The 25,967-nt window shown below is 44.8% G+C and overlaps 1 protein-coding gene across 1 annotated transcript in view; it reads right to left on the bottom strand.

Annotated features, from left to right (window-relative positions):
- Nucleotides 1-445: 445 nt before the first annotated feature.
- The window catches only part of CFAP52 (cilia and flagella associated protein 52), a 163,076-nt gene continuing 137,554 nt past the window's right edge, over nt 446-25,967 (bottom strand). The window contains exons 10-14 of the mRNA XM_085616820.1: nt 25,327-25,472; nt 17,036-17,187; nt 13,281-13,383; nt 10,983-11,094; nt 446-5,848 (exon numbers count right to left, since the gene is read on the bottom strand). Coding sequence (XP_085472946.1) covers nt 5,652-5,848; nt 10,983-11,094; nt 13,281-13,383; nt 17,036-17,187; nt 25,327-25,472 — 710 coding nt within the window. The 3' untranslated portion in view covers nt 446-5,651. The remainder of the gene's footprint in view (nt 5,849-10,982; nt 11,095-13,280; nt 13,384-17,035; nt 17,188-25,326; nt 25,473-25,967) is intronic.

The raw sequence follows: 25,967 nt of genomic DNA on the forward strand, positions 1-25,967 counted from the left end.
TCCAACATAAAACGAAGGCTAAAGAGATTATCGATTCCCAAGTTTACTCCTCAGTTTGAGAAAGCCCGCAAGAATATAGTTGTCTAAACATGCATGCGAGGCTATCAAATACTATTAAAGCTCCAAAATATATGGACTAAGTCTCCAGGAAAGATGATTTATACATTACTCATGTGGGAAATAATAAGGTTTTGTTAAATATTCTAAAATGCCTGCATCACATTACAATGTGAAACCAATCGTTTTTTCACCAGAAGGCTCTTCTCATTCTCTTCCCATTTTGAGTTATTCCTTTGTGCTTTTTTTCCTTCCATCCTATTTTTGCTTTAAAATGTGATTTTAGTCATGATTGCACTTTTCTTTTCATTCTCCCAATTTATTTTCGCTTTTGCCTTGCTTTCAGTAAAAATGACTTCTTTTCAAATAACAATCAAATTTCGACTCATTAGTCAAGATAGGCTTTATTATATTTGAAAAATCAGATCATAAAAGCACGCGAACATGTCAATTAATACAAACACAATATTACAAACAGATAGATAAAACCAATCATATTTCTCCACATTCAAAATCACTTTACTATTTTGTGTTTTATTTCTGCTATCTTTACACAATCACTCTCTGCCGGTGTTAACTGTATGCTCATGTTCATTATATGTTTGTTTTAAAAAATTTGCTTAGGGTGCTTAAATTGCAATCTTGTAAAATAAATGCAATTTGTGTGCATCCACAAATGTTACACACTAAGCATGTGCAATATCGCCAAAGAGCAGCGACCAACACAGCAATGTTCCCCTCCCCTACATGTTTTTATCTGACAATTTTTGTCTTACATATGTTTTAATGGGTAAAAACACTTTTAATATTTTTTTCTTCTATTTTCCGTTTCTGTAACATTGTAAAATACTTTTTTAATCCATGAATTCCTATCCTGCTTTATGCACCTTCTCAGACATTGACTTCCATTATGGCAAGTTTCTACACTTTCTCTGGCTTTCTTCTTCATCCATCAATATCCCCTTTTCTATTATCCTGTCCTTCCTTTCAGTAGTCTTTCTTCACCAGACTGTTATTGGGTGAAGAGAGTGCTCCTATGTTTTTTGTGATAAAAATGAACGTGGCACCATACTCTAATGGTTCTGCTTCCCAGCATTGGTAAGTTTTTATTTTTCCTCCTTTTTTCATTTCCTTTCTTTTTCATCATTCTTTTACTTTACATCATCTTTCTTTCTGCTTTTGCACATTTGTTTTTCCTCTCCCCATCTTCAACTCCTGTTCTCTTTATTTTATTTTCCAAATGCTTCTTTTGTACTCCCATCCCTTTTATTCCTTAATTTCTATGTTTTTCCGGAACTTTCTTAGTTGTCTTCATTTTTTTTCTATATAACTTGAACCTATTCTCATCATGTTTGGTTCTTCTCTTTTCTCCCTCCGTTTATTGCATTCTTTTTGAGACCAGCTTTATTCTCCTCACAGTTGATTATAATGTATTCTTTCTTTGTTTCTTTTTTTATTTTCCTTGTTACAGTACATCCTTGGATGGCTGGGGGAGTGGGTAAGTGAGTCGTGCTGCCCAGGTTGTTCTAGCAACACCTACAAGTAGAACATCAGTTTCTGCTTCACCCGCAAATGCACCTACTGATAGATAATCAGTTCCTGTCACAGATATCGTGCAGGTTCCTGTTCCCTCTGAAGACGAACACAAGACAAAGGAACCTGGGCCATCCCTGCCCCACCAGCCCATGATCATCTTGGACCCAGTTCCTGGGAGTACGCCCATCTTCTCTTCCATCCCACACTAAAATATTGCACGAGTAAGCGGTGAAGTGCAAACAGTGCCATTCATTATTTTAAATGTACATTGACCAGTAAGCATTCCACCCTGGCCAGCCACCTGGTAAATATAAATACATTCTCATCCTCAGCAAGCATGCTAGGCTGTTCTACCAGCGGCACTCCTGCACCACAAACAGCCACACCTGCTGACACAGAGCTCTGGTGATACGATTCAGGAGTTTAAAGACTATGCCATTACTGAGACCGTAAACGTGCCAATCACCCATAGTTTTTCCATTTTTTATATGCTGTTTTTTTTGGGAATCATCTCTAAGAAAATAATGGTTTATTTCAGAGACACTACAAAATCCTTAAAGAGCCTGTTCACTCCAGTTGAACGGTGGTACTTTTGTTACTTTTTCTATTCTACACTTCTGTCCTCTCATCTCCCAGTTCTAAGCTTCCCTTTCACTTTCGGTCACTTTTCCTGTTTTCATCTTTTTACATGATTCTTTGTGCTTGGCATTCATTTACTTTTTTAAAAATAATTTATTTAACATCTGATGAAACGTGTTGACATACACAAGTGGGCGCCTACAACCCTGAGGCCGGCTACTATGTCACAAACCATCACATCATTCTGCCAGCTTATCCCACATCCCGGAGGCCGGGCATCGCTGTACATTGAAATAGCCGTGCCTTGCATTCTACCAAATATTGTAATAGTATGTCAAATCTCGTACACACCACCCCCACTGGGGACCCACAGTTTTCTACTGAACTGAACATACTAACCCAACCCCCTCCCCACCCCCCACCCCCACAACAGCGAGGCGTCCAGACAGATCTCCCCTTAATGCTATAGTCCCACATCCTGCCAAGTTGTGTAGTATCCCCGTAGTTGACTCTCCACTTCGTGCTAGCCATAGTAGACTCATGCATCTGGGCAATCAACCTGCATGTCCCTTCCTCCCCGCCGACCCTGGCTAATTAAGTTATATCAGTACGCTTTGCCCATGCGTCAGCCCCCCCGGTGCCAAATGGTCTTCCCTCAGGACGCTCATGCCACCACTGTTCTCGGGTCCTTCTCTTTTCCCGTCTCAGATCCCTTCTCCGATGCTCCCCCCTTCCCTCTGAGGTGTTCTGTATATAGCCCCCAGAAATTCTTTGGTCGACTGCGCGGCGGGAGCAGTTCACTGAACACCTCAGTTTGCGTACTGCACAATAGTACATCTCGGGCCCACTGTGCTACTGTGGGCAATGGTCCTCGCATCCAACAAATTGCTACCCTTCGCTTTGCAATCAGCAGTCCCATGTCCACCATTTTACGCACGGCCCTGGGTAGCCTTTTAGAGTAGCCCAGCAGAGCTACTGCCGGGTCAGGCGTAAACTCAAGATCTAGCATTCCTCGGAAAATTGCCTGCCAGAACCTATAAACCCGAGGGCACTCCCATGCCAAGTGAATAAAATCTGCTGTTGGGTGATTGCATCTCTCACACCTCGATTCCTCCCGCAGGCCGTATCTGTACAGTCTGTCCGGTGTATAATATACTCTATATACTTAAAGTGTAGCAGTCTGTGCCTGCCATGCAAAGATATTCTACGCGTACCGGCGCAACAGTACGCCCACATGACGTCACCTATCACTATGCCTAGATCCCGTTGCCAGGCCAATCTAGCCTTGGGATACTGCTGTGTACTCTGCTCCATCGTTATTCTGTAGAGTCTGGATATCAGCCTACGAGGGAATTTGTGTTTAATAATATATGTTAATTCCGGCACCTCCGGTGGTTCTCACCCTATGGAATTGGAAGCGCTGGAGCTGCGAAGGGGCTTCCGCCCCCACAGCCACCTCCTCCCACGTTATCGCGGTGGTACCATCCACGAATAGGTCTCCCATCGTATGTAATCCCAGGTTCCGAAGGGCACGTACCACTCCTCTGTCCCCGCACGGAGGCAACCAGCGCGCCCATTCTAACGGCATTGCCGGGGAATATAACAGTGCCCCAGCCGTGTGTCGCAGTATACTGTCCCATGCATGCCTAGTGGAATTGAGAGAGTCCAAATAGGCATTCATTTACAGTACACGTGTGTCATAAATTATACATTTGCCTCTGCATACTTTTATTCATGTGTCTATGAGACCATGCTTGTGTGAGGGTGTGTACAGCTGAGTCAGTATGTATGTATGTATGTGTGTGTGAATTTCTGTCTCTTTCGATGTGCGAGTGTATGTTTGTCTGAGTGTCTGGAAGTTTGATCATGGGTGTAACTGTCTCGCTACTGCATGTGTATGTGGTTTTGTGAATGTGTATAAGTTTATATAAACATTTGTGTCTGTAATGTCAAATCAAATGACGTTTATTTCCGGGATGACACATTAAACTTACAATAAAATAAAATGCACAGGTTCCATAGTAATGAAATGTAAATGCAAATGCTAAAACGTATACACAATGTATACTTTGTATCCAATATACATAAATAAGGGTGCCTTTGCAAAAACATCATACAAAGATTTTAGTTCCATCAACTAAATATCATCTTTTAAAATCATACAGTCATCAGCTAAAAATCACCTTAGTATCATGCAGTCATTCATTGAGACATTTACATTTGAAATCATTCATTTACAGTACTATGACCGTAATATTGTTCCCTGAAAATTGTCCTGAGACGCCAAGCAGAGAACAAAAATTTGGTTGGAGCAAAAACAATGTCACTGGTATCTGATTTAAGGATTTTAAGTGCTGTGCGATTTCGCCTTAATCCAAAAAATCTGCAAAGTGGCCAAATCCATTTCTTCCTGATATTTTAATATGTGTAAAGGAAAAAAGTAGATGTTCCTCAGTTTCTGCTTCTTGTTTATATGCCGGACAATTATCAGACTGATTGGTAGCCAACAGCCATTTTGAGAAGAGGCTATTGGTGGGATCGTATTAATGGTCCAAACATTTCTCAGCCATACGACCGCTGGGGAGCTGTTCTGCACCAGCAATCAGATACATGGGACCAGTACCGTTCTTTTAAGAGTCTCACTGCGCCGGCCCTAATGGGGATAGAGGACGGACCGCCCAACATTGCTCCCAAGTTCATGGAATGGAGCCAGTCCTTCACATATCTAAGCCAAGGCATGCTACAATTGTTGTCCAGGGATCTAGGCTGCACAGATCGAGTTCAGGAGTAGAACAGAGTCCTATCCAGTGAAGTAGAGGTCTAGGGTTAGCTAGATAGGCAATATTTTTAATCCCTTGATCAAAAAACAGTGGGAGCATAGGTGTGCTCTGCTGCACGCTAATCAACAACGTCACAAATGTGTTCTCCCCTCGAGTCAAAATATCAATTTTACAGTGTTCCAAATCTCTGCTCCATAAAGGGCTACCCCTTGAGCCTACGCACGGTAAATGTGTAAGGCTGATGACACCGGCCTACAATTGTCCCTCTGTGCTAATTTATTTTTTTCATTATAATATGTCACAATTCTGAAGGCGCTCATATATCATTGGCCTGTACCACAATGAAGAAATGTGTCAAATAAATTATGTAAAATAATTGCACGCTTATTAATCGGAGAAAGATCCTCGGCAAGAGAAATTGGTAGTCAATGACTTTTAACCAATAGAGCAAAATCTGTATCGTTCGTAAATAAAGCACATCGCAGACAAACTGAATGAAAACTAAATATAATGAAAATCAATTAAAAGAAATCATATCAATTGAGTCTTCTTTTCAGATACAGCTGTTTAATCTTATAACGCAGAGACAAATGACAACAGCAAACAAATTGTACCTGCTAACAGAAAAATATATCGCAAAAAGACTCTTTTACTACGGATAAAATATACAACTTTTAACTTGAGGCCAGTGGAAGCGGGTCACTTCACACAGAACGCGCCTTCATTTGGGAATGGGTACTTCCAGCGTATAATGCCTCCATCTGCGCTGACGCTGATGATGCACTTGTTGAAGGGACAGATGCGCAGGCGTGTGATGCTGCCGCTGTGGCCGATGCCCACATGGGTCACTTCCCCTTCATTGTAGTTCCAAACCTTGATGAGCTTGTCATCGCCGCCTGCAGGCAAGACAGAGAGTGTGTACATGGAGTGGGCAATCATGCACAGTTGGAGCATCAAGTAAAAGGACAGAAAATCATGAATAATGGAGCCCCCATATCACCTAAGGCCATGGTTTAAGCACTCCTAAAGCAAAGGTGAAAAAAGTGTAGCATGTAAGGGTTAAATCAGGTGACCTAACCCCTACTAATTAGCCAAGCCATTCCACAACAAAACTGAACTTCCTTGCTGTCTACATCAAACTAAGAGGGAAAGGGACCTGCCAGCAAGACGTATCTATAAAGAAAAACATGATTTTGTTTCTCAGATTTCACCAGGGCACATGATATTGCTTTTTATTTGTTTGGCTCCAGCACCAATCATGAGGGGACCCCCCCCCCCCCCCCCCTCTGTTCTATCAGACTAAACCAACCATGATTTGCGGTCTCCCTTGACTGAAAGAAGATGGCAGCACAAAGCACTAAACAGAATAACCCCCACCTCTTACTTCAAAGTGATGGCACAAGTCAAAATATAAAAATATCAGTGGGCTCAGTTACATCTATCCCCCCTAAAATAGCATCTTGAAAATATTTTCTTTTGTCAGTATAGTGGCCCCACATGGTTTCAAAATGCACCATTTGTTTTAATTGTAGGGATAACGTTTTCTGCCTTACTTGTGCACCTGAAAAAGTATTGTAGTGGTACATAGATTTTTAGGTCTCGCCTGAGACAGCACATGCGGTATTGCTTCCAAGAAATGTAACTAGTTTACACTGGGCTTAGAGACCACCTATTGCTTACAATGGGTTGGCGTCATTGACACTCATTTCTATGCTTCTTTTTGGTCAGCGCAGGCTGGCTTAAATTCCTCTTGTGTTTCTCCCTCCCCTAGAGCATGTCCTAAGTACTTGTGTCCTTCCACTGCTTGCACTTTCAGAGCTACTTTTTTTCTTTAAGTTGAAGCACTCCATAAGAATGCACGTGTTTGCAGGTCATCTCCCTTGTGTGCCTCTCCCGACTCCCACCTTCTCGTCCCTCTCCGTGTTGTTGCTTTCCCCCTTCCACCATCCTGTGTTGTTGTTTTATCTCTTCATGTTGTTGCTTGACGCCTCCATCCTGCTTCATCCCATTGGTTACCCCCTACCATCAAGCTCTGTCCCATTGTTTGCCTCCTTCTACTCCATTCCACGTTGTTGCCTGCCCCTCCCATCACTTCCCACTTTATTTTTTGCCTCCTACCACCATCCTGCCCCATCCCACACTGTTGCTTTTCCCCTCAGCCCCATCAAATGTTGTTGCTTGCCCACTTTACCCTCCCACCGCATCCTCCATTGTTCCTTGCCCCTTGTATCCCATCCTGCATTTCTGCTGCCTGCTACCACCATCCTGCATTGTGGCTTCCACACATCCACCAGAATAAAAAGCCAATAGGTCTGAATCACACAACTTATTGGCTTTGTCAATAGTTTTATCCATGTTGCACAGCAGCAATTGAAAAAGAAAGCACTATAATTGCTATGTTGTGTAACATGGATAAAAACATTGTCAAAGCCCATAGCTCACATAGAGAAGACCTATTGGCTTTGCTAATGCTCGGCATTATTCTTGTGTTTTTATGCACTTGCTACCAATGATAAGCTCTGCAAGGGCTTATTGACCCTAAGGAAAGGTAATGACCCTAAGGAAAGGTAATCTTTCTCTGATTGTAACAATAGTGCCACCAAGTTTGCTGGCTTCTGCACCCCAGTTTACAGATTTATTATGCTTAGGTCCCAATATGGGTGAAGCAAAGAAATAGAGCCTTATTATTGTCCCTGGAGCAACGCACGATTGGTGATGACATTCTCAGAACTGCAACAGACCCTACAATACGTGCATGTGAACTTAGTGAAGATTAAAGGTGTGATTCAATTCAGGCACAGAAACAGCTAGGCATCCTAGCCCCCCGCTAAAGGCAACAAGTTCCAAAAATCAGTGTCTGAAAGCTGGGACACTAAAGTTAATAGGGGGGCTGGAAGTGAGGAACATAGACTTAATCACAGTTTCATGCTTGTTGATAAAGCCCATATAATCAATACAGAATTTAATCCAGGGTTTTCTTTTTAAAGTAGTGGGTCTTGAGATGCTCTTGGATGATTGAGAGTGGGGACGGTGTTCTAAAGTTGAGCGGCAATGAGTTGCAAGTTGCTGTGGCTACCCCGGAGAATGATTTTTTCAGCGCTGCAGCTGTTATGAATGTAGGCGTTTTGAGAAGACAGGGTTTCAGACTCCTATGGTCTCTTAAACCATCAGTGATAATGAGTAGATCGACCAAGTACGGATGGGTATTTTCGTGAATGGTTCTATGAACAAGACAGCACATTTTTAACATGATTCTGGCTATGGTGGATAGACATTGGAGGTCTGTAATGTGGTTGTATCTACCTGACAAGTAAACAGGTCTTGGATCCGAATTTAGAGCAGCATTGAGCAACGCAATGAGTATTTGTGAGGTTCCTGCTCAAATAAAATTTCTAAAATCAACCCTTTAGACGACCAAAGTAGGAACTGCAGTTGTTAGGTGACTGGAGCCAATGAGGCGTATTATTCAAGCTATGTAGGTGGAAGTTGGTGAATTGGAGAATAATGTGAATTTTAGGTCTAGGGTGAAGGCTAGTAATTTGCCCAATGGTGTTAATGTTGGTGATAAAGATTCCAAGAGATTAGAATAACATTTGCTCCTGAAGGGTGTGGCGAGTATGCAATGGTATGGTCTTTGTACCTTAGTTGCTGCTTTTGAAGTTTTTGCAGTTTTTCAAGCAATGTCTTAGAGGATGTTCTGAAGCAGGTGAAGATGGTAGAAAACACACTTAGTGGAGGAATACACTTGAAGAGTAAAGGTGACAATATTTTCAAATATAGCACCCAAATTGCAAACCTTCTGCACTAGGGTCTGAGGAGAAGCCATGGGGTGAGGCCAGGTGAAAGGGAGAGGTGAGGGACCAGCTAGGCAAACATGCAGAATTTCTGAATTCTGAGTCTTTAAAGACAAATATTGGTGCTTCCAATGTTGGGATTTGTTTCAGGCAGTTTGCTACATGATGATGAATCCCAGATTCTTTTTTCGTTTGAACTAAATCTAGGTATTGCGAACAACTATGTTGTGGTAGCCAATATTGTGAGCGTTTAGGATATGTGCTAATGGAGCAAGATAAATGTTCACGAGACTGGCAGACAGTACAGAACTTTGATCTACACCAAAAGTGATGAACGCAGCGGCAGAGGGAAAGGGATCCAGCACGTCATAATGAGTGTGATTAGTCAAGAAAGATTCAAACATATTAAAGTCATGCCCGACTCTTGCATGTCACACCCAGGGCCGGCTCGAGGCGGTGTGACCGATGCCACCACTCTTCGGAAGGTGCCCTCTTGGCAAGTTTATTTTGGTTTTAAAAATAGGAAGCACCTGTTTGAAAGTTTATTTTGGTTTTAAAAGCACCTGCTGTCACGTTCCTTGCCACCAGCAATTTCCAGGGAACAATAAAAATGTCAAATTAACTCTATTAATTAATGTTCTTCCTGGAGAGAGATCACAGTTTTGTCTAGTTGAAGTTTTGACTGATCATAAAATAGCACAGAGGATTAATATGCCTGCTGCAAAGAACGTGTACCATGCAGATCACAAGGTACATATAATATAAACAGTTCAGTGGGTTACTGCTTTTCTAAGAGACATCCTTTTGTTGCTTGCAGTTTATAAGTTAAAATCCTAATATAGAACAATGAATGATTAACTTTCATAAAAGAACTGCATGTACACTGCAAAGTATAGCTTAGAGCGTAGATTCATGTTGCAAAACGGGTTAATTTGGGTAGAAATCGATTCTTATTATTAAAGAGAACCCCTAACTATGGTGTTCCAATTTTAATTCTGAGTTTGTGCTTCTCCAGACCAAGCACTCTTAAGCTATACCACCTACCAGTGGCCAGTGATATGTCACTCTTACACCCTGTAGTCTGGCTTATGTAACATTTCCAATATTCGGATTCATACATGTATGATTTATTGTCTCTGTGTAATGTGTGTGTGATGCAAAGTGCTCTGACACCCTGCACTGGTATGAGTGGAGCTGTATAGGTAATTAAATGCACCTGGAAGAGAGTGGTTATAGAGACTTGACGGGGCACTGTTAAAAGGTGGTGGTGAGGGAATCCATGGTGGGTGGAGGTGGTCACAACCTCCACCATGGATAGGGGGGCGCCAGCAAACATTGTCGCACCATCCACCACCAGCATTAAAGCCAGCCCTGGTCACACTACAGTTGTATGTGAAAATATAATGTACAGAAATACTGTGTCCTAAAATTCTGTTTACAAAAATATAATCAAATGAGGTGCATATTTTCCATTTTTAAATCTGAAGAGACAATATTTTTGTAAACAATATTTAGTGGGCAATATCTATGGCAAAATATATTCTGGTAACACACCAGTCATCTAGGAGGATTTTAAGGTTGATGGTTTTAAATACTACAGAGTGATCTGGAATATCAATGTGCACAATTGACAATTACTTTAACAGTGAGCAGCTCTTTCCTAATGTTTATGACAGTGATTTCGGTGCCTCAGTGGGGGTGAAATCCTCACTGAAAATCATCCTGAAAGTTGTTTGTTTCTAGATCAGCGGAAAGTTGTAAATTGACCCCAGATTCAAGACTTTGAAGCATTTTGAATCCATTAATGATATCTATGCTTGAGAAGGAAACGTTATTTACTTGGAACAATGGTTCTTCATCATGGGTGTCTTCGCATACCCATAACCCCTTAGATACTTTCCCTCATTATAAGATGAGGGACTCATCAACCACAGGAATTTACTCAAAAGGTTGTACACATGAGGAGAATCCCATGGCAAGTCAAGGGTTCAGATTTGCTTGGCACAGGCCCTCAGAACATCTCCGTTGAGCATGAAGATTTGATACCCATATGTTCCGTCATGCATTTGCGCATTCATTGGAACAGACTCGGAATTCCATCTTGGATCGTAAGGCTTGGCTTGCCTGTAAATGGGTCAAATTCAGAGACTTGTTTCTTTACTACAAAGCTTAACTGGGCAAGAGTGCATTCCAATTCTGTTTCAGGCTTGGGTCAAGACTACGAAATCACTCTTACCTGTAACAAAATGTTCCCCCTCTGATGAAATATCCATCCCGTTGACCGAGCCAGACAGGGACCCTTCAAGCTCTCTGATTGGTGAGCCATCAAACACCTCCCAGTAGCCAATCTAAATGAGAGACACAAGCAGTGAGACTAGAATGAGCAAGGTGAAGGAAGTGAGAGAGGCTTGTTAGTTACAAGAAAACCTACAAATCAACATCTTGTGCCATTGTCAAGAGCAGCCACCTGTTCTCAAATTAGCATTGCGTTCATACTGTTTGATCACCATTCATTGCAATCTGACGTAACAGAGGGGCTTTGTCTCTCAACCAGTCACAGAGCAAGGACAATCTTGGGTTTTGGGAGCTCGAGGAATGGCATTACCAGCCTGTGTTGGTCAGGATGTAGGGAGCAACCTGTATTAAGTTGTGCAGTCAATCACAGTAATGCATGAGCTGCGCTTGCCATAGCACTGAAGCCAGCCTGGGGACTTTCACCAACCGCTGTTTGTTTTTATATGGGAGGCAGGGGGGAGTGGGGTGCAAGGATAAACGGAAGGGGCGGGGAAGTACCTCAATTCTATTAAGAAACAGGCATTGTCCGCCCGCTGACTGTTTATGTATTTAATTCTGAGGCTGCCTACCATAGTCTTCCATTAAAGGGCTATGCAGATTGCTGAACCACACCAGAACACTGATTTTAAACGCTACCTAACGCAGAAGTTCTCTGGGCTTGAACTAACTTTCCATTCCAGACTCCATATACTCTGCAGTTAAACTGCAATCTAAGTTCACTGGGCACAGGTTGAAGAGTTACAAAAATACTCGTGCTTTGACCACTGGCGAGGAGAGGGCAAATATGATTGGACGTTTTGGATAGGATACGGTAGCCAACAGCAGGAGTTTAGAAAAGTGGCCCATTCTAGATCACTTTTGATTTTGTTTTATTTTGTTGAAACAAATAAGAACACCATAACCTAGAGGCAGAACCTATAGGCATACAGGAACAGGGTGCGTTTGGATGTTGATGACCAGTGACCAGTAGTGGCTGGAATTGGTTGCGGGGGGGGGGGGGGGGGCGGGTGCAAGGGGTTGGGGGGGAGTTTACAAGGGGTGTCGCAGGGGGGATCGGTTCCTGCTCTCCTGCCTCCAACAGGAACAGGAAGCAGGCAGCCAGGCACCCTCTCCTACACCAGTCACAATGCTGTAAGCCGCATTGTGATTGGTCGGAACGTTGCCCAGCCAGGGCCTAATGGGGTGGCCATGTTCTCCATGCAGGCTACTATGCAGCCTGAATGGAGACGGGCAGAGTGCACATGACTGGTTTGGGTGGCCAGAGAGAGCCGCCCAAACAGTCTTTGCGCTCTCAGGAGTGGGCAAACCACTGCTCCCCTGCCCTGCTCAAAGAGCAGAGAAGTCCCGCCCAATCCCGCAATGCCCAAAGGAAGCATAAAATGGTAACAACTTTTAGGTATTACCATTTTATGTTTTGGCTTTCTCGCACTGCGAGAAAGCAGTGGGGCGACGCTTCTCCGCCCTAGTGGAGGAGCCGCCCCTGGCAGTGACATACAGCTGGGCCAGGGGTGAGGGTTGGTTCCGGTGCAGGGAGGGTTGGCACAAGGGAGCTCATTATAATAATGAGAGTATGCTTTCCCTTTTTTGGCTCTGCTGTCCAGCCAAGGTCATTTGATCTTCTCTGTGGATGCAGGAACGTCACAACTAGTTGGTAAAGAGGAGGACCCTGGTGATGGATTAACTTGAATAGGGAATTAACAGATTTCTTTACTCCACAAAATATAATTGTAACATCTATCGCTGAATATACGTAGAAGACTACCATTTCAAAACCTTCTTGGAAGGCCATACTCATAATTAGGTTATTAAAAACTGATTTCATATAGCTGTAATTTCTTGAGAGCATTCAAAGGCAACTAGATCCCCCATCCCATACCTATGATGTGCTGTACCTAATGGTCCAAGTTTAACCTTATCAATGAAACCCAATCAGGCCGAAACAATCTGGCACTGCCTGTATTTCCAAGAAGAGGAAATGTGACATAACCTTTAAGGCTTGGTGACTTTTTTTATTTTGGAGAGAGGCAATCTCTGATTTGCATGCGGTTGGCCTTCTTCTATAATAGCATGGATAATCGAATAGAGCAAGAGAAATGGAACGCAACCCAGAGTTATTTACAGTGGTTTACGAATGAGTTAAGCATTCCCACCAATCACCTTCTGATTTTCTCAGCGGCCAGGTGCACTGAGAACCCCCTTTCTCCAATTCTCCAATCGAAGACAGACCACCCTGCCTTACCTTTCTGTCTGTTCCACTTGAGATGAGCTGGAACTCTTCAGGATGGTAGCAGACACATCGGAATAAAGTGTTTGCCAGGATCATTTGATTTCGTACAAAACGCCTGCAAAAACACACCAGCAATTACTATCTGGTCAAGTATTGAACATAATGTATTAAACAGTCCTAAGTCTTGAGAAATACTGTGCATAATTCTGCTATTTAGAGCGGGGTTGGGGTAAGTAACAGTGCTCGTGTTTTCAGAAGTGTGGTTGGAGTAAGCAACGTCGCTTGTGCTTTCAGAAGTGTGGTTGAAGTAATCAATCAATCAGGGAATTGCAAGCACGCTACTCAGCCATGAGGGTCTCAAGCCGCTGAGGGGGAGTGGGGCGGGGGGGTTCGCAGGTCTGTTTAGCCGACGAGCCAGGTCTTGAGGGTCTTCCTGAAGGTGTTCAGGGAGGGGGCGCGTCTGATGTCTGCCAGTAGCTCGTTCCAGGTCTTGGCTGCAATGTGAGAGAAGGATCTTCTGCCTGCTCTGGCTCGGTGGAAGCGCAGGGTTTTGGCCAGTGCGAGGTTGGAAGATCAGAGGTTTCTTTTGGGTACGTGAAAGTTGATCCTGTCGTTGAGGTATTTGGGTCCGTTGTTGTGTAGGCATTTGTAGGCGTGAGTGAGGATTTTGAAAGTGACTCTTTTCTCCACGGGGAGCCAGTGGAGACTTCGTAGGTGTTGACTGAGGTGTTCGTGTTGGGGGATGCCGAGGACGAGTCTGGCGGTGGTGTTCTGTATTGTCTGGAGTTTGCAGAGTAGGAACTTGTTGATGCCGGCGTAGAGTGCGTTTCCATAGTCCAGTCTGCTGGTGATGAGTGCATGGCCCACTGTCTTCCTTGACTCAGGGGGGATGCACTTGAAGGTCTTGCGGAGGATGCAGAGGGTGTTGAAGCAACTGGAGGTGACGGCGTTGACCTGTTGGTTCATGGTGAGTGATGAGTTGAGTACGATGCCGAGGTTCTTGGCATGGTCTGAGGGCGTAGGTGGGCTTCCAAGGGCGGTCGGTCACCTGGTGCTGTCCCATGAAGAAGGGGTGGTACCGAGGATGAGGACTTCTATCTTCTTGGCGTTGAGCTTCAGGCAGCTGTTGGTCATCCAGACTGCGACGTCTTGCATTCCTTTCTGGAAGTTGAGTTTGTCAGTGGTGGGGTCTTTGGTGAGGGAGAGGATGAGCTGGGTGTCGTCGGCGTAGGATACGATGTTGAGGCTGTATTGTCGGACGATGGCTGCGAGGGGGGCCGTGTAGATGTTGAAAAGGGTGGGGTCAGGGATGAACCCTGTGGGACTCTGCAGGAGATTTCCATGGGGTCAGAGAGGAAGGGTGGGAGTCTGATCCTTTGGCTTCTTCCGATGAGGAATGATCAGATCCACTCCAGGGCTGTTCCTTGTATGCCTGAGTCCTGTAGTCTGGCGACTAGTGTGCGGTGGGAGACGGTGTTGAAGGCTGCTGATAGGTCGAGTAGGATGAGGTATGCAGAGTGGCCTTGGTCCAGGAGGGTGTGGATGTCATCTGTGACGGCAAGTAGGGTGGTCTCTGTGCTGTGGTTGCTTTGGAATCTGTATTGGGACGGGTCGAAGACGGCGTTCTCTTCTATGAATCGTGTCAATTTCCTGTTGACTGTTTTCTCTGCAACTTTGGCAGCGAAGGGGAGGAGCGAGATGGGCCGATAGTTCTTGAGGTCGGTGGGGTCAGCTGTGGGCTTCTTGAGCAGAGGTCTGACTTTCAGAAGAGTGGTTGGGCTAAGCAAAGTCCCTTGCACTTTCAAAAGTGTGACTGGTGTAGGCAACGCCGCTCTTTATTTCAGAAGTGTGGTTGGGGTAAGCAACGTCGCTCGTGCTTTCATAAGTGTGACTGGTGTAAGCAACATCACTTGTGCTTTCAGGTGTGTGATTGGAGTAAGAAACGTTGCTCGTGCTTTCAGAAGTGGGGTTGCAGTAAGCAACGCCGCTCATGCTTTCAGAAGTGTGGTTGAAGTAAGCAACGTCACTCGTGTTTTCAGAAGTGTGACTGGTGTAAGCAACTTCGCTCGTGCTTTCAGAAATGTGTTTGGGGTAAGCAACTTCACTCGTACTTTCAAAATTGTGGCTGGGGTAAGCAACATCGTCGTACTTTCAGAAGTGCGGTTGGTGTAAGCAACATTGCTCATACTTTCAAAGGTGAGGCTGGTGTAAGCAATGTCGCTCGGGCTTTTAGAAGTGTGGTTGGGGTAAGCAACATTGCTCGTGCTTTTAGAAGTGTGGTTGGGGTAAGCAACGTCGCTCATAATTTCAAAAGTGAGGCTGATGTAAGCTATATCGCTCGTGCTTTCAAAAGTGAGGCTGGTGTAAGCAATGTTGCTCGTGCTTTCAGAAGTGTGGTTGGGGTAAGCAACATTGCTCGTGCTTTTAGAAGTGTGGTTGGTGTAAGCAACGTCGCTCATGCTTTCAAAAGTGAGGCTGGTGTAAGCAATGTTGCTCGTGCTTTCAAAAGTGAGGCTGGTGTAAGCAATGTTGCTGGTGCTTTCAAAAGTAAGGCTGGTGTAAGCAATGTTGCTCGTGCTTTCAGAAGTGTGGCTGGTGTAAGCAATGTTGCTCGTGCTTTCAGAAGTGTGGCTGGTGTAAGCAATGTTGCTCGTGCTTTCAGAAGTGTGGCTGGGGTAAGCAACATTGCTCGTGCTTTTAGAAGTGTGGTTGGGGTAAGCAACATCGCTCATGCTTTCAAAAGTGAGGCTGGTGTAAGCAATGTCGCTCATGCTTTCAAAAGTGAGGCTGGTGTAAGCAATGTTGCTCGTGCTTTCAAAAGTGAGGCTGGTGTAAGCAATGTTGCTCGTGCTTTCAAAAGTGAGGCTGGTGTAAGCAATGTTGCTCGTGCTTTCAGACGTGTGGCTGGTGTAAGCAATGTTGCTCGTGCTTTCAGAAGTGTGGCTGGTGTAAGCAATGTTGCTCGTGCTTTCAGAAGTGTGGCTGGTGTAAGCAATGTTGCTCGTGCTTTCAGAAGTGTGGCTGGGGCAAGCAACATTGCTCGTGCTTTTAGAAGTGTGGCATGCTTACTGGGCTGAGTGCCTAGGAAGTGCTCTTGCAAGTTCAGGTTCGAATTCAGACAGGACTCAAGTGTCCGTCCAGTTAGGCAATAATAACAAATAGAAAGAAACAATTCAGTTTGAATGTGGTCTATTTTAATGGTGAGCATTAAAATTATTAGTGTTACTACTTTGAGGGTACTGATCCACACTTTGGGGGAGCTCAGAAACCCCTGATACCAGCAACTCTGGGTACAAGAAGGGAAACTTACAAAGAGACACTGTTCAGTTGGAAGTATTCTTTGTTCATGCCCCTTCTAAATGTCTCAAGTCATATAAGACTTGTAAAGAGGTGTGTCTGGTCATCTGATTAACTTCTCTTTTAAAATGGCTGTTTTGTTAAAAAAGAAAATGGAATTTGGACGATATAGGCTTTAAATAGGTAGCTTAGATTGGTTTTAAATAAACAAAACGTATTTATTGTTCAGTCTCATAATTAACAGTGGCGACCCCCTGATACATGTAGCTCGTCCAGTGTTGGTAACTTCCACAGATTCACGCTCAGTTCTGATTTATTCCCTGGAGCCAGGCTTGAGTCTTCGCCTGACTCCATGGATTAACTCATCTCCACATGAGTTTAAGGATGATCTCTACACTGGGGAAGGCCACTATTTTTGGCATTGGTGTAACACCTATACTGAGTTAATCCTCCCTCTGCCATCCACTCACACCAGATCCCAGATGATGCAGGTCCCATCGGAGCTGGCGGTCAGGCACTCTTTGTTGTTGCTCTTGACTTTGATGCACGACACGGATGACTTGTGCTCCTTCATGGACTGCACCAGCGTCTGACTCTCCTTGCCGATGTCCCACATGCGCACCTGAAAGCCAGGGACACAGATGAATATTAGTGTTGAGCCTAGGAGTTACAGAAAGGCCAGGCCCTGCCATCCCAAGGCGACAGGTTCCTATAACTTTTCATGGTGTGAAAAAAAGGGCATAATACGGCTTCCGTTCAGCAAGCAAACGTTTTCAAATGGTGCACAGAGTGCAAAGATTTCAGACACATTTGATACACAGAAGGGCAGCTCTAGCCTTCATTCAGGCAAAAACCATGGAATAATGTATTTACCAGCACTTTCCATCTATTTGGTGAGAGTGCGCATTTGATAATGTTGGTGCACGTAGGAATTGTATGCATAGGTGAGGGCTGTGTGTATGCGGTAGTGCGGGAGCTTTTTTAGGGCAAACAGGGGTTACTGGGCCCATATTGTAACAATAAGAGCCTTTACACTGCTTGCCTTACTGTTGATCCCAAAACTGAGCACCAAGAGCAGCCCTGTAGTACTTGGCTCCCAGGGTCATGAAGCTGAGCAGTACAGGGTTTCCTTGTGGAGGTGGTTTGCAGCAGAAACTCAGAACACAATGAGACGTATAATAGCAGTCAGTAACTCATAGCCCAGATAGTGCTTTTATTCAAGAAGAAAAAATTAAGTTACTTACTTTTGGCTACGCTGCTTCTAGTAAATATCTAACTGCAGATCACTCACCTTGTGAATCGACTGGATTGAGAAACTTGCGATAGGCCCATTGGGCTTCATGTTGCATCCAACTGCCTCCGCATGTGACAGCTTAGATCCACTTACATGTCAGCGGGCTCATCTCGGTCAATATATCTTCAGTGCCTCAGACTCGATTGAAATGAGGTCAGTGCAGTGGGCCAAATCTAGGAAACGTTTTACTATGAAAAATTCATCGTACAGAATGGGAAGGAGTGGAGTGGAGAGGAATCTGTGGGTAGACAGAGTATACACCCAGAGAGTGTTAACAAAGGTAAGTTGATCTTCGGATAGATGGTTCTAACCGCAGATTCCTCACCTTTACCCAAGCAGTACCAGTCTCAGGAGTGGACTTTACACCATGAAGTACAGCAGGACTGAATAAGACAAACTGGCTAACACTACGGACTTCAGAGTCAAGGCAGTGATGCCTGGTGAAAGTGTGGTGGGACACCCCTGTAGCAGCTTGGCAGATGTCTAACACAGGAATGCCACTAGCCAGGGCTGTATTTGCAGCCCTGGCTCTGGTGGAATGACCCTGAAGGCTCTCAGGAACATTTTTGTGATTAAGAGTAGCACATCCTGATACAGAAGACAATCCATCATGGAGGTCTGCTTCTGTGGTGCTTTACCTTTCTTCATACTGGCGAAGCCAACAAAAAATTGATTCCCCCCACTGTCCAATCAATTTAGAATCTCAGAAGCCTTTGGGGATGCAACCGCTACAACCTCTCCTCCTCAAACACAGAAAAGCCAAAAGAGCCGAAAGGTATCACTTAACATGGTCTACGGCAATGCTTTGCTGGGCAAACACAAACAGGAGCACACTATACAATAGCATGAAGAGGGTCAAGGCAGCAGTCATTGCACCAGGCCGCAAAGGTAACCCAACAACTGGCATAGATGGACTTAGTGGAAGGGCAGCAAGATGCCAATATCACATCCACAACCTCCGGGAGCAAATCGAAACCACTCAGTTGGCTCTGCTCAATCCCCATGCATGCAGGCTTTAATTGTGGAGTTTGGGTCTAGAGCTCTGTCTGCACCTGGAATAGCAAATTCACCCAAAGAGGCAGTGGAACTGAAGGGCGCAGGACCAGGTTCAGGAGGGTGGAATACCAGGCCAAATCCAGGGTTCTCAAGGTGACCTGGGTTCAGTTCATCCTGGACTTTCTGAGGAACCATGGAATCAGTGGCAGCGACAGGAATCCATACAGGAGGCCAGAGTCTAAGATTTCCTGTTTTCTGTTTCTATTTGTTGTGAATTTCTGTGGGTTTTTTCCACTGTTCTCCAATGTATTAAAACACTGTAGAAATCATTGCTTATCAATGTTTCCTCTTTTGTGCTCTGTGACAAATCACAGGCCTGTTGTTTTTCCAGTCCTTATAAACAAGTTTGCTTTTATTTTCTTCCCTTGTTCGCTTCTATGGTCAATTCTATCTTCATTCTATCCTACGCCTAGCTCCCTCATTTCTATTCTTTCCTTGAATTTGGTCTTTCTTGTAATGTTGCAATGTTTCCCTCAGCTCCATGCCTGCCTCCTTTCCCTGGACTCAAACTCTTCATTCCAGCAGTCCAGTACAACCCCATGTGATCATGTACATGGATGGATATGTGTTTGCACCTCATTAAGATTGGATTGCACCAAATACCCTGTTAACTATCAAAAAATGGCACAACTTCCTACAACTGTATTCTTCAGGCATATACACACTACGAGGTGCTTGGTTCTCTCTTCCTGCAAGCCATCGTCACGCTGCCCGGTTTCTTGAAACACCAAGAAGGTGCATTTCTTATCATTGTCTGGTATGGCCAGTACCGGCCTTGCCTTGTCAAAGGGGAGAAGCCTGTTAAGGAAGTCATAGGCATGAATTGTTTAAAGGTTCTTTTGTGGGATCAAACTGTGGTCCTGAATGAAGCAGCAGCTGGGGCAGTAAATAAACTTCATGACCTTCATCATGCCTTGGTGCAATTGCCTGTGTATTTCACACTATACATGAAGATTATTTTACACTGTTGAACTGCGCCTATCGAATCTGGTGTTTATTTGAAAGCTAGCTTAAAGACTGCAAGCATTAATTATACTGTGTGTGTGAACCTATGCTTATTTGAAAGCAGAGCGTGGACTGTGCTGCTGCAGGGCATGACTGAGAGTTGCACAAGGCACTTTCACTTTGTGTTATGTACAACAGATACTGTCCTAGTGCATTTTTTGTCTTGGAGAAAGAATGTGTTTCCATTAAATGCAGTCACAGTGGTTTGAACTGGTGATGTTGCTATGCCTTGTCTTAAACATCATGTTGGCACGGATGCACTATGAATGAATGTTGAACAAGGTGGTCCTGGGGGTGTATTATAAATGCATTATTGGTGTGCATGCTCAGAACTGGTCCATGCACCTGTTTGTGCTCAAAAAGTGCTGTCTGAAAGACTTACTCGCAAACACATAGCAGTGGTTGCTGCTTCATGCTTCGGAGTCATAGACGAACTCAAAGATTTTCAGTGCACAATTTTGGCAAAACTAGTACATGGACCTCTTGTGGGCCTGAGCATAGGCACTGAATATGTTCAAGATATGCACAAATTATTTTATAGGCGGGGATGTGACTCCTATAGGCCCCATTCTCAGACTATCACAATCTAAAACAAAGAAAAGGAGTGTTCAGTGAAGTGCTTTACGGGAGGAGGTTGATTCTGGGGGGATCAATATGCAAAATGATCTTTGTTGCCACAAACCCGATCCCTGAGCTTTTAAAAAACAAAGCTCCATCCTGCTCTCAGTGAAGGACAGCAACATCATGGTAGTGCTGTTTACCTGAGACCGTGCTAAGACTTCAGCTGCAAACGTGTGGCCACTGCAGAGTAACATGCAGCGAACGATGAGAAGTGAGTCAAAGCCATAAATGTTGAGCTTTGTTCTCAAAATTGGAGTGGAAGTAATTCCCAGTGGACCAGGGATCTTGTGAATGGCCGGAAGGGAATATTAGGTGGCTGCCCATGGCCTGAACAGGTCATCGCGGGACCATACATCACAGGAAAGGGCTTAGAGGTAGGGGCTGCATTTGTACTACTTCGACAACACAGAACAGCAAAACTGCAAAAGCGAATACAATCTGGTATGTTTCAGTGTCTACTAAAAAAACAAATATTCATTTCAGTTGTATTTTAATGATTATAATCCCGCTGGTGCAACTCACCAAAGCCCCCAACACATCTATGGGGCCCAAAGGCATGACAGAGGGAACTGGAACTGCCTCCCTGAAGACCTCGATTTGCTGCAGAGGTGACATGGTCCTGGGAACCTCTGGGGGCATCTGCTCCAACACTGAACTCGGATCCGATTCTGATGATGCAGGCAGAGTTGAGGCTTTGGAGCAGCTACTGTGTGACCTTTTTCTGGAGTGGGAGTGGCAGATCGGAGACAAATCCCTTTTGGATCTCTTATGCTTCCATCATGACTTACCCCTCAAATTCATTTTGGACCCACCTGATGATGGTGCACGAGACAGATTTGGGTCACATATGAGCTCAGGACTTCGAGAGAGATCGGCCTCTCTTCTTGAGTCCTGTGACTTAAAGCCTGGCCTTGCGCTCCCCAATGGCCTTCGGTTGCATCAGGGAGACTCTGCTGCATAACTGGGAATCATGCTTAGTGCTGAGGCGTGAAAGACATTGTGCGGTCCATGACTGGCATCTGTTTGTAATATGTGTGACAAAGCTTGAAGCCATTTTCCTAGCACACTGTCCATTTTTTGAATTTCTGAAGTTTGTAAACTACACCCAAAAAGTTTAAAACAGCAGCTATTTGTGTCTCTGTGTCGTTATCTCCAGAGGCAGTGCAGAGTCGAGTCAGAGTCCGATGGCGAGGCCTGCTGGTGCAATGGAGCTATTGCAAGTTTCCAGATGGAGTCCATTACCTGGGAGGATTCACAAGGCGAGGAATCTGCAGTTAGAGCTGTCCATCACAAAGTACTTCACTTTCCACACACATTTTGGGACACAGATATCAATGGAGTAAAGACTATGCAAGGACCCCAGCTGGTATTGACTACGGCTGTTCCCACTAGTCAAATATCATACAGATAAAGTTAGGGCAAGTTGAGACACATTGTTCCTTGGGGAAAGTTAGTGGGAAATAATCTTATCACACCACTCTGGGTTCCATGTTTTCACTTAATCCTCCACAGTACCGTTTGTTTATTCCTAGTCAGACAGGGCCCCCTTCTGCCAGCTGGGGCAGGTGCTGCACCACTTCCAGTGTTGTGTAGTCTTACAAGGCCCCTTCAGGAGAGACCGTGCTGATTCTGCTCGAGCCATGATGATGCGTTCAATGTCTCTAGCCTTCTCATCTTGTGTGCAGGAGTGTGCCCCCGGCTTTAAAGACAAATCTGTGAGAGTAAGGGAAAGGCCTCGCACCGATGGGGTCAGGAGGATCTTCTCTTGGCTTCTTCCTCAGGCCAAACATAAACCCACCACTCAAACAAACAGCCCACACTGGGTTGCCGTGAGATCACAGCCAAGGTGTAGGTAACCCCCAAATGTAGTTTCAATCTGGGTATAGTAAAGCCAAACTTCCAAAGGCGCTTCTGCTTCTTGTGATAATAATCCTAATGCAGTTGGAACTTTTATATAGTGTTGTAGCATCACTAGTGCGTCGGGTTTTCTGAGGGAACCATCCAATGCATTTGCAGTTCTTCTTGAGTTTCTAGTCGTCACAGACACTTCTGCTTTTTGGCGTGCAGCAGAGGCGCAGATGGCCTCGCTACACAGCCTGTGCAGATCCTTCCCTAGGGTACAGCAGGCTGCTTCCCTTGTTCCTGCCCTAGCTGCTCCCAGTCCTCCATTTGTGGGCAGCCTCCTCTTTACACACGGGTGCCTCCAGCAGCCCTGCGCTAGCACATCTCCTCAGCAGTCACTGAGATCCTTCCCTCAAGGTCGTCTCATGGCAGCTCTTCTGGCAGGTGGCAGAACTTCCAGGTTCCTGTTCCCAAACCTTGTAAACCTCGGAGGACAGAAGAGTGCAGTGCTGCTTGACCGTGGATACTGGTTGATGAGAACTTTTGGTACACTGACTTGACTGGTGGTTTCTAGCCTATATCTGTACAAAGTTTGCATCAGAGTTTGTATATTCCACAAGCCCAGCTCTCAGACAAGTTTCAGGCTGTTCCTAACTTTTGTGTAGTTTCACAGATTGGTCAAGCCACAGTTTTTGTCCTCTACTGTCAGCAGGAACGTGGGTTGGAGACAGGAGCTCCCTGTCAGGGGAGACCCAAAATAAAGACTGATACTGAACTACCTCTCACCCTCTTTTAGATAAAACATCAAGTGATCAAATCAGCAGGAAGGGGGTACTTTAAATAGGCCCATGGTCTCCTACCTTCCACACCCTAGTGTCTAGTCCACTATAAAATACTCTTAGGACTTTTCTGGAGAAGCCCTGCAATTGATCTCTCCCCCTCACTCTCTCTCTTCCTCCTCTCTCTCCCTTCCCCCCTCCTCCTTCTTTCTCCCCTAGCTGCATGTGGGTAAGCTATGCAGAACAGGGCACATGTGGGCACATGTGGGTGGGAGTATATATTTGCTTCTTGTGTGGTGACTATCAATTTAAGTCTTGCTGTGTGTGGCAGAAGCATAATGGGATTGTTTTAGTGGTATAAGTGGTGTGGGTGAGTGTGTGTGTGTCTGTGTATATGTGGGAGGCTGAGGATGAGCCTGACTGTCGGGTTCTGGATGGTCTGCAGTGTTCTAGTGAGTTACTTGGTGATCGTGGCGTAGAGGTTGTTCCCCTAGTCTAACTTGGTGGTAACTATGGCCTGTGTGATAGTTTTTCTAGTATTGCCTGGGAGCCATTTGAAGGCATTCCTTTGCATCTTCAGAATCTAGAAGCAGGATGCATTGACAATGCTGAATTGTGTGGTCATGTCCTTGCGTGGGTGCTGGTTGTGGGTGTAGGTGTGGGCCCAAGTTCGGCTGGCCACCAGTTGGAGTCCCATGGTGAGGTGTTCCTGCCGAAGCTCATTACTACTGTCTTGTTGGTGTTGAGCTTGAGACAGTTGACTTTCATTCAGCTAGTGACTTCAGTCATGAGGGCGCTGAACTTTGTCTAGTATTAATGAGAGTATGAGTTGTATGTCGTTGGTGTAGGAGAGGATGTTGATGTTGTGTGAGCAGATGATGCTTGCCAGAGGGATCGTGTTTGCGGTGAAGGGTGTGGGGCTGAGCAGTGAACCTTGAGGCACTCCGCAGATGAGTTTGTGGGCTTCGGAAGAGTAAGGTGCCAGGCTGACAGCCTGTGTTCTATCCGTTAAGGAGTGACTTTTGTATTGATGACAGGTTTATAACCCCAGTGGGTTCATTGAGCTGATCATCCATCTGAGCAGGGCTTGCTTATTATTAATATTGTTTTATTTACACACGCAAAATCCTAATTATACCACATTACTAGGTTAACCTGGCTTTGCACAATTTCTGTTTTTTTTTATGCTGATTGTGTTATTTTCACTCAAGTGGAAATTGGGTCAAGCACAAAATGTCTTATAGATACTGTGAAATTGGATGTGTCACTGCTACATGCAAGGGGGTGAATGTTTGATTTGTTAAGCATTCCGTCCATTATCTCTGTGTCTTTTGCTTTCTCATCCTAAGTGTGCTGGGTGCGCCCAGACATGGGTCCCGGGCTCACTGTAAAGTCAGGACTGATTTGCATACGGCTGGGTCTAAACTGGGGTGGCATGGTGGGCAAAAGAACGATGGATTTAACCCAGATCTCTTGATTGTGTGTGAATGTTTGATGTGTTCCGTGTATCATTTGTGTGTCTTTTGCTTTCTAGTCCTAAGTGCACCAGGTATGTTCAGACATGGGTCCCAGGCATACTGTGCCACTGGAATCAAGCTAACCTGGCCGAAGAGTTGTTATACCCCGAAACCAGTCCCAGGATTCTAGTTTCTGGTCCAGGGAGGACCTGGGTTGGCAGTTCAGGCTGGATTGTTCCCATGAGGCACAGGGTCAAGACTGATTTGCATATGGCTTGGTCTAAACTGGGGTGGCATGGTGAGCAAAGGAAAGATGGATTTTACGCAGATCTGTTGACTGTGAGGTGAATGTTTGATTTGTTCCGCATTCCGTCCATCGTTTGTGTGTCTTTTGCATGCTATGTGATAGCAGCGTTCACCACATTTTAGAAACGCTATAAAGAATACACTGAACCAGTATCATGCTGAGTACAGCATGGCATACGTTTTGTACAATTCCCATGCAAACCGACCATCCACGAGGAATACTACAACAGTCATGATTCCAGTAAGAAGTATGCATCCTACACAAGGAAAAATATGACATTTTGCCCACTCCTGCCTCTGAAGTGGCACAGTTAAGAATCATTAGAAATGTACAGGACCATGAAAGCAGCAATTTATACGATGCAAATTCATATCAATACTGTACCCATAGTGATACACACCTGTCCCTCTCCGCCTCCACTTATAACCCTCTTGCAGTCACTGGTGGTAGAGATTGCTGTGACGCCCATGCTATGGGCGTTTTCAATCGTGTACATCAGGCGCCCGGTCTCTGGTGTGAACCCGCGGATCCTTCCATCATTCCAGGCTGGGAGAACAAGGTAAAGATCATGTTTTTTTAATCATGTAGAATTAATAAAAAAAGAGCCTGCGTGTCTCCTTGGACAGCTACAAGGACATTAGGAATGGAAATGAGGGAAAAGAACTCGTGGTGGTGGTGCGGCCATACCATACTCATGCATCAGCTGGAATGACGGCCTTGCTATTCTCATGAGCTCTATGGTGTTGGCGGGTCATGGCAACGTTCCTTATTGAATGACACTCTTGCCAACCCTTATGTAATCTGTTCTGTATGACAAGTTAAAATTATTAGCCACACTCAGTGACACTCATCTAGTCTCCCCTGAACTTTATAGCGTGGAGCAGGTCATGATCACTTTCACCAGACCTGCGAAATGGGCAATTTCATTCAACGCGGTTTTTATGCATAGATCTATGAGCACAGTACACACAGAATAAGGGCAATGAAAGACAGTATATAGGCAAGTAGGGTACAATGTACGGATAATACATAAACAAAAAA

This window comes from Triturus cristatus, chromosome 7, assembly GCF_964204655.1.
Source record: "Triturus cristatus chromosome 7, aTriCri1.1, whole genome shotgun sequence".
Lineage (NCBI taxonomy): Eukaryota > Metazoa > Chordata > Amphibia > Caudata > Salamandridae > Triturus > Triturus cristatus.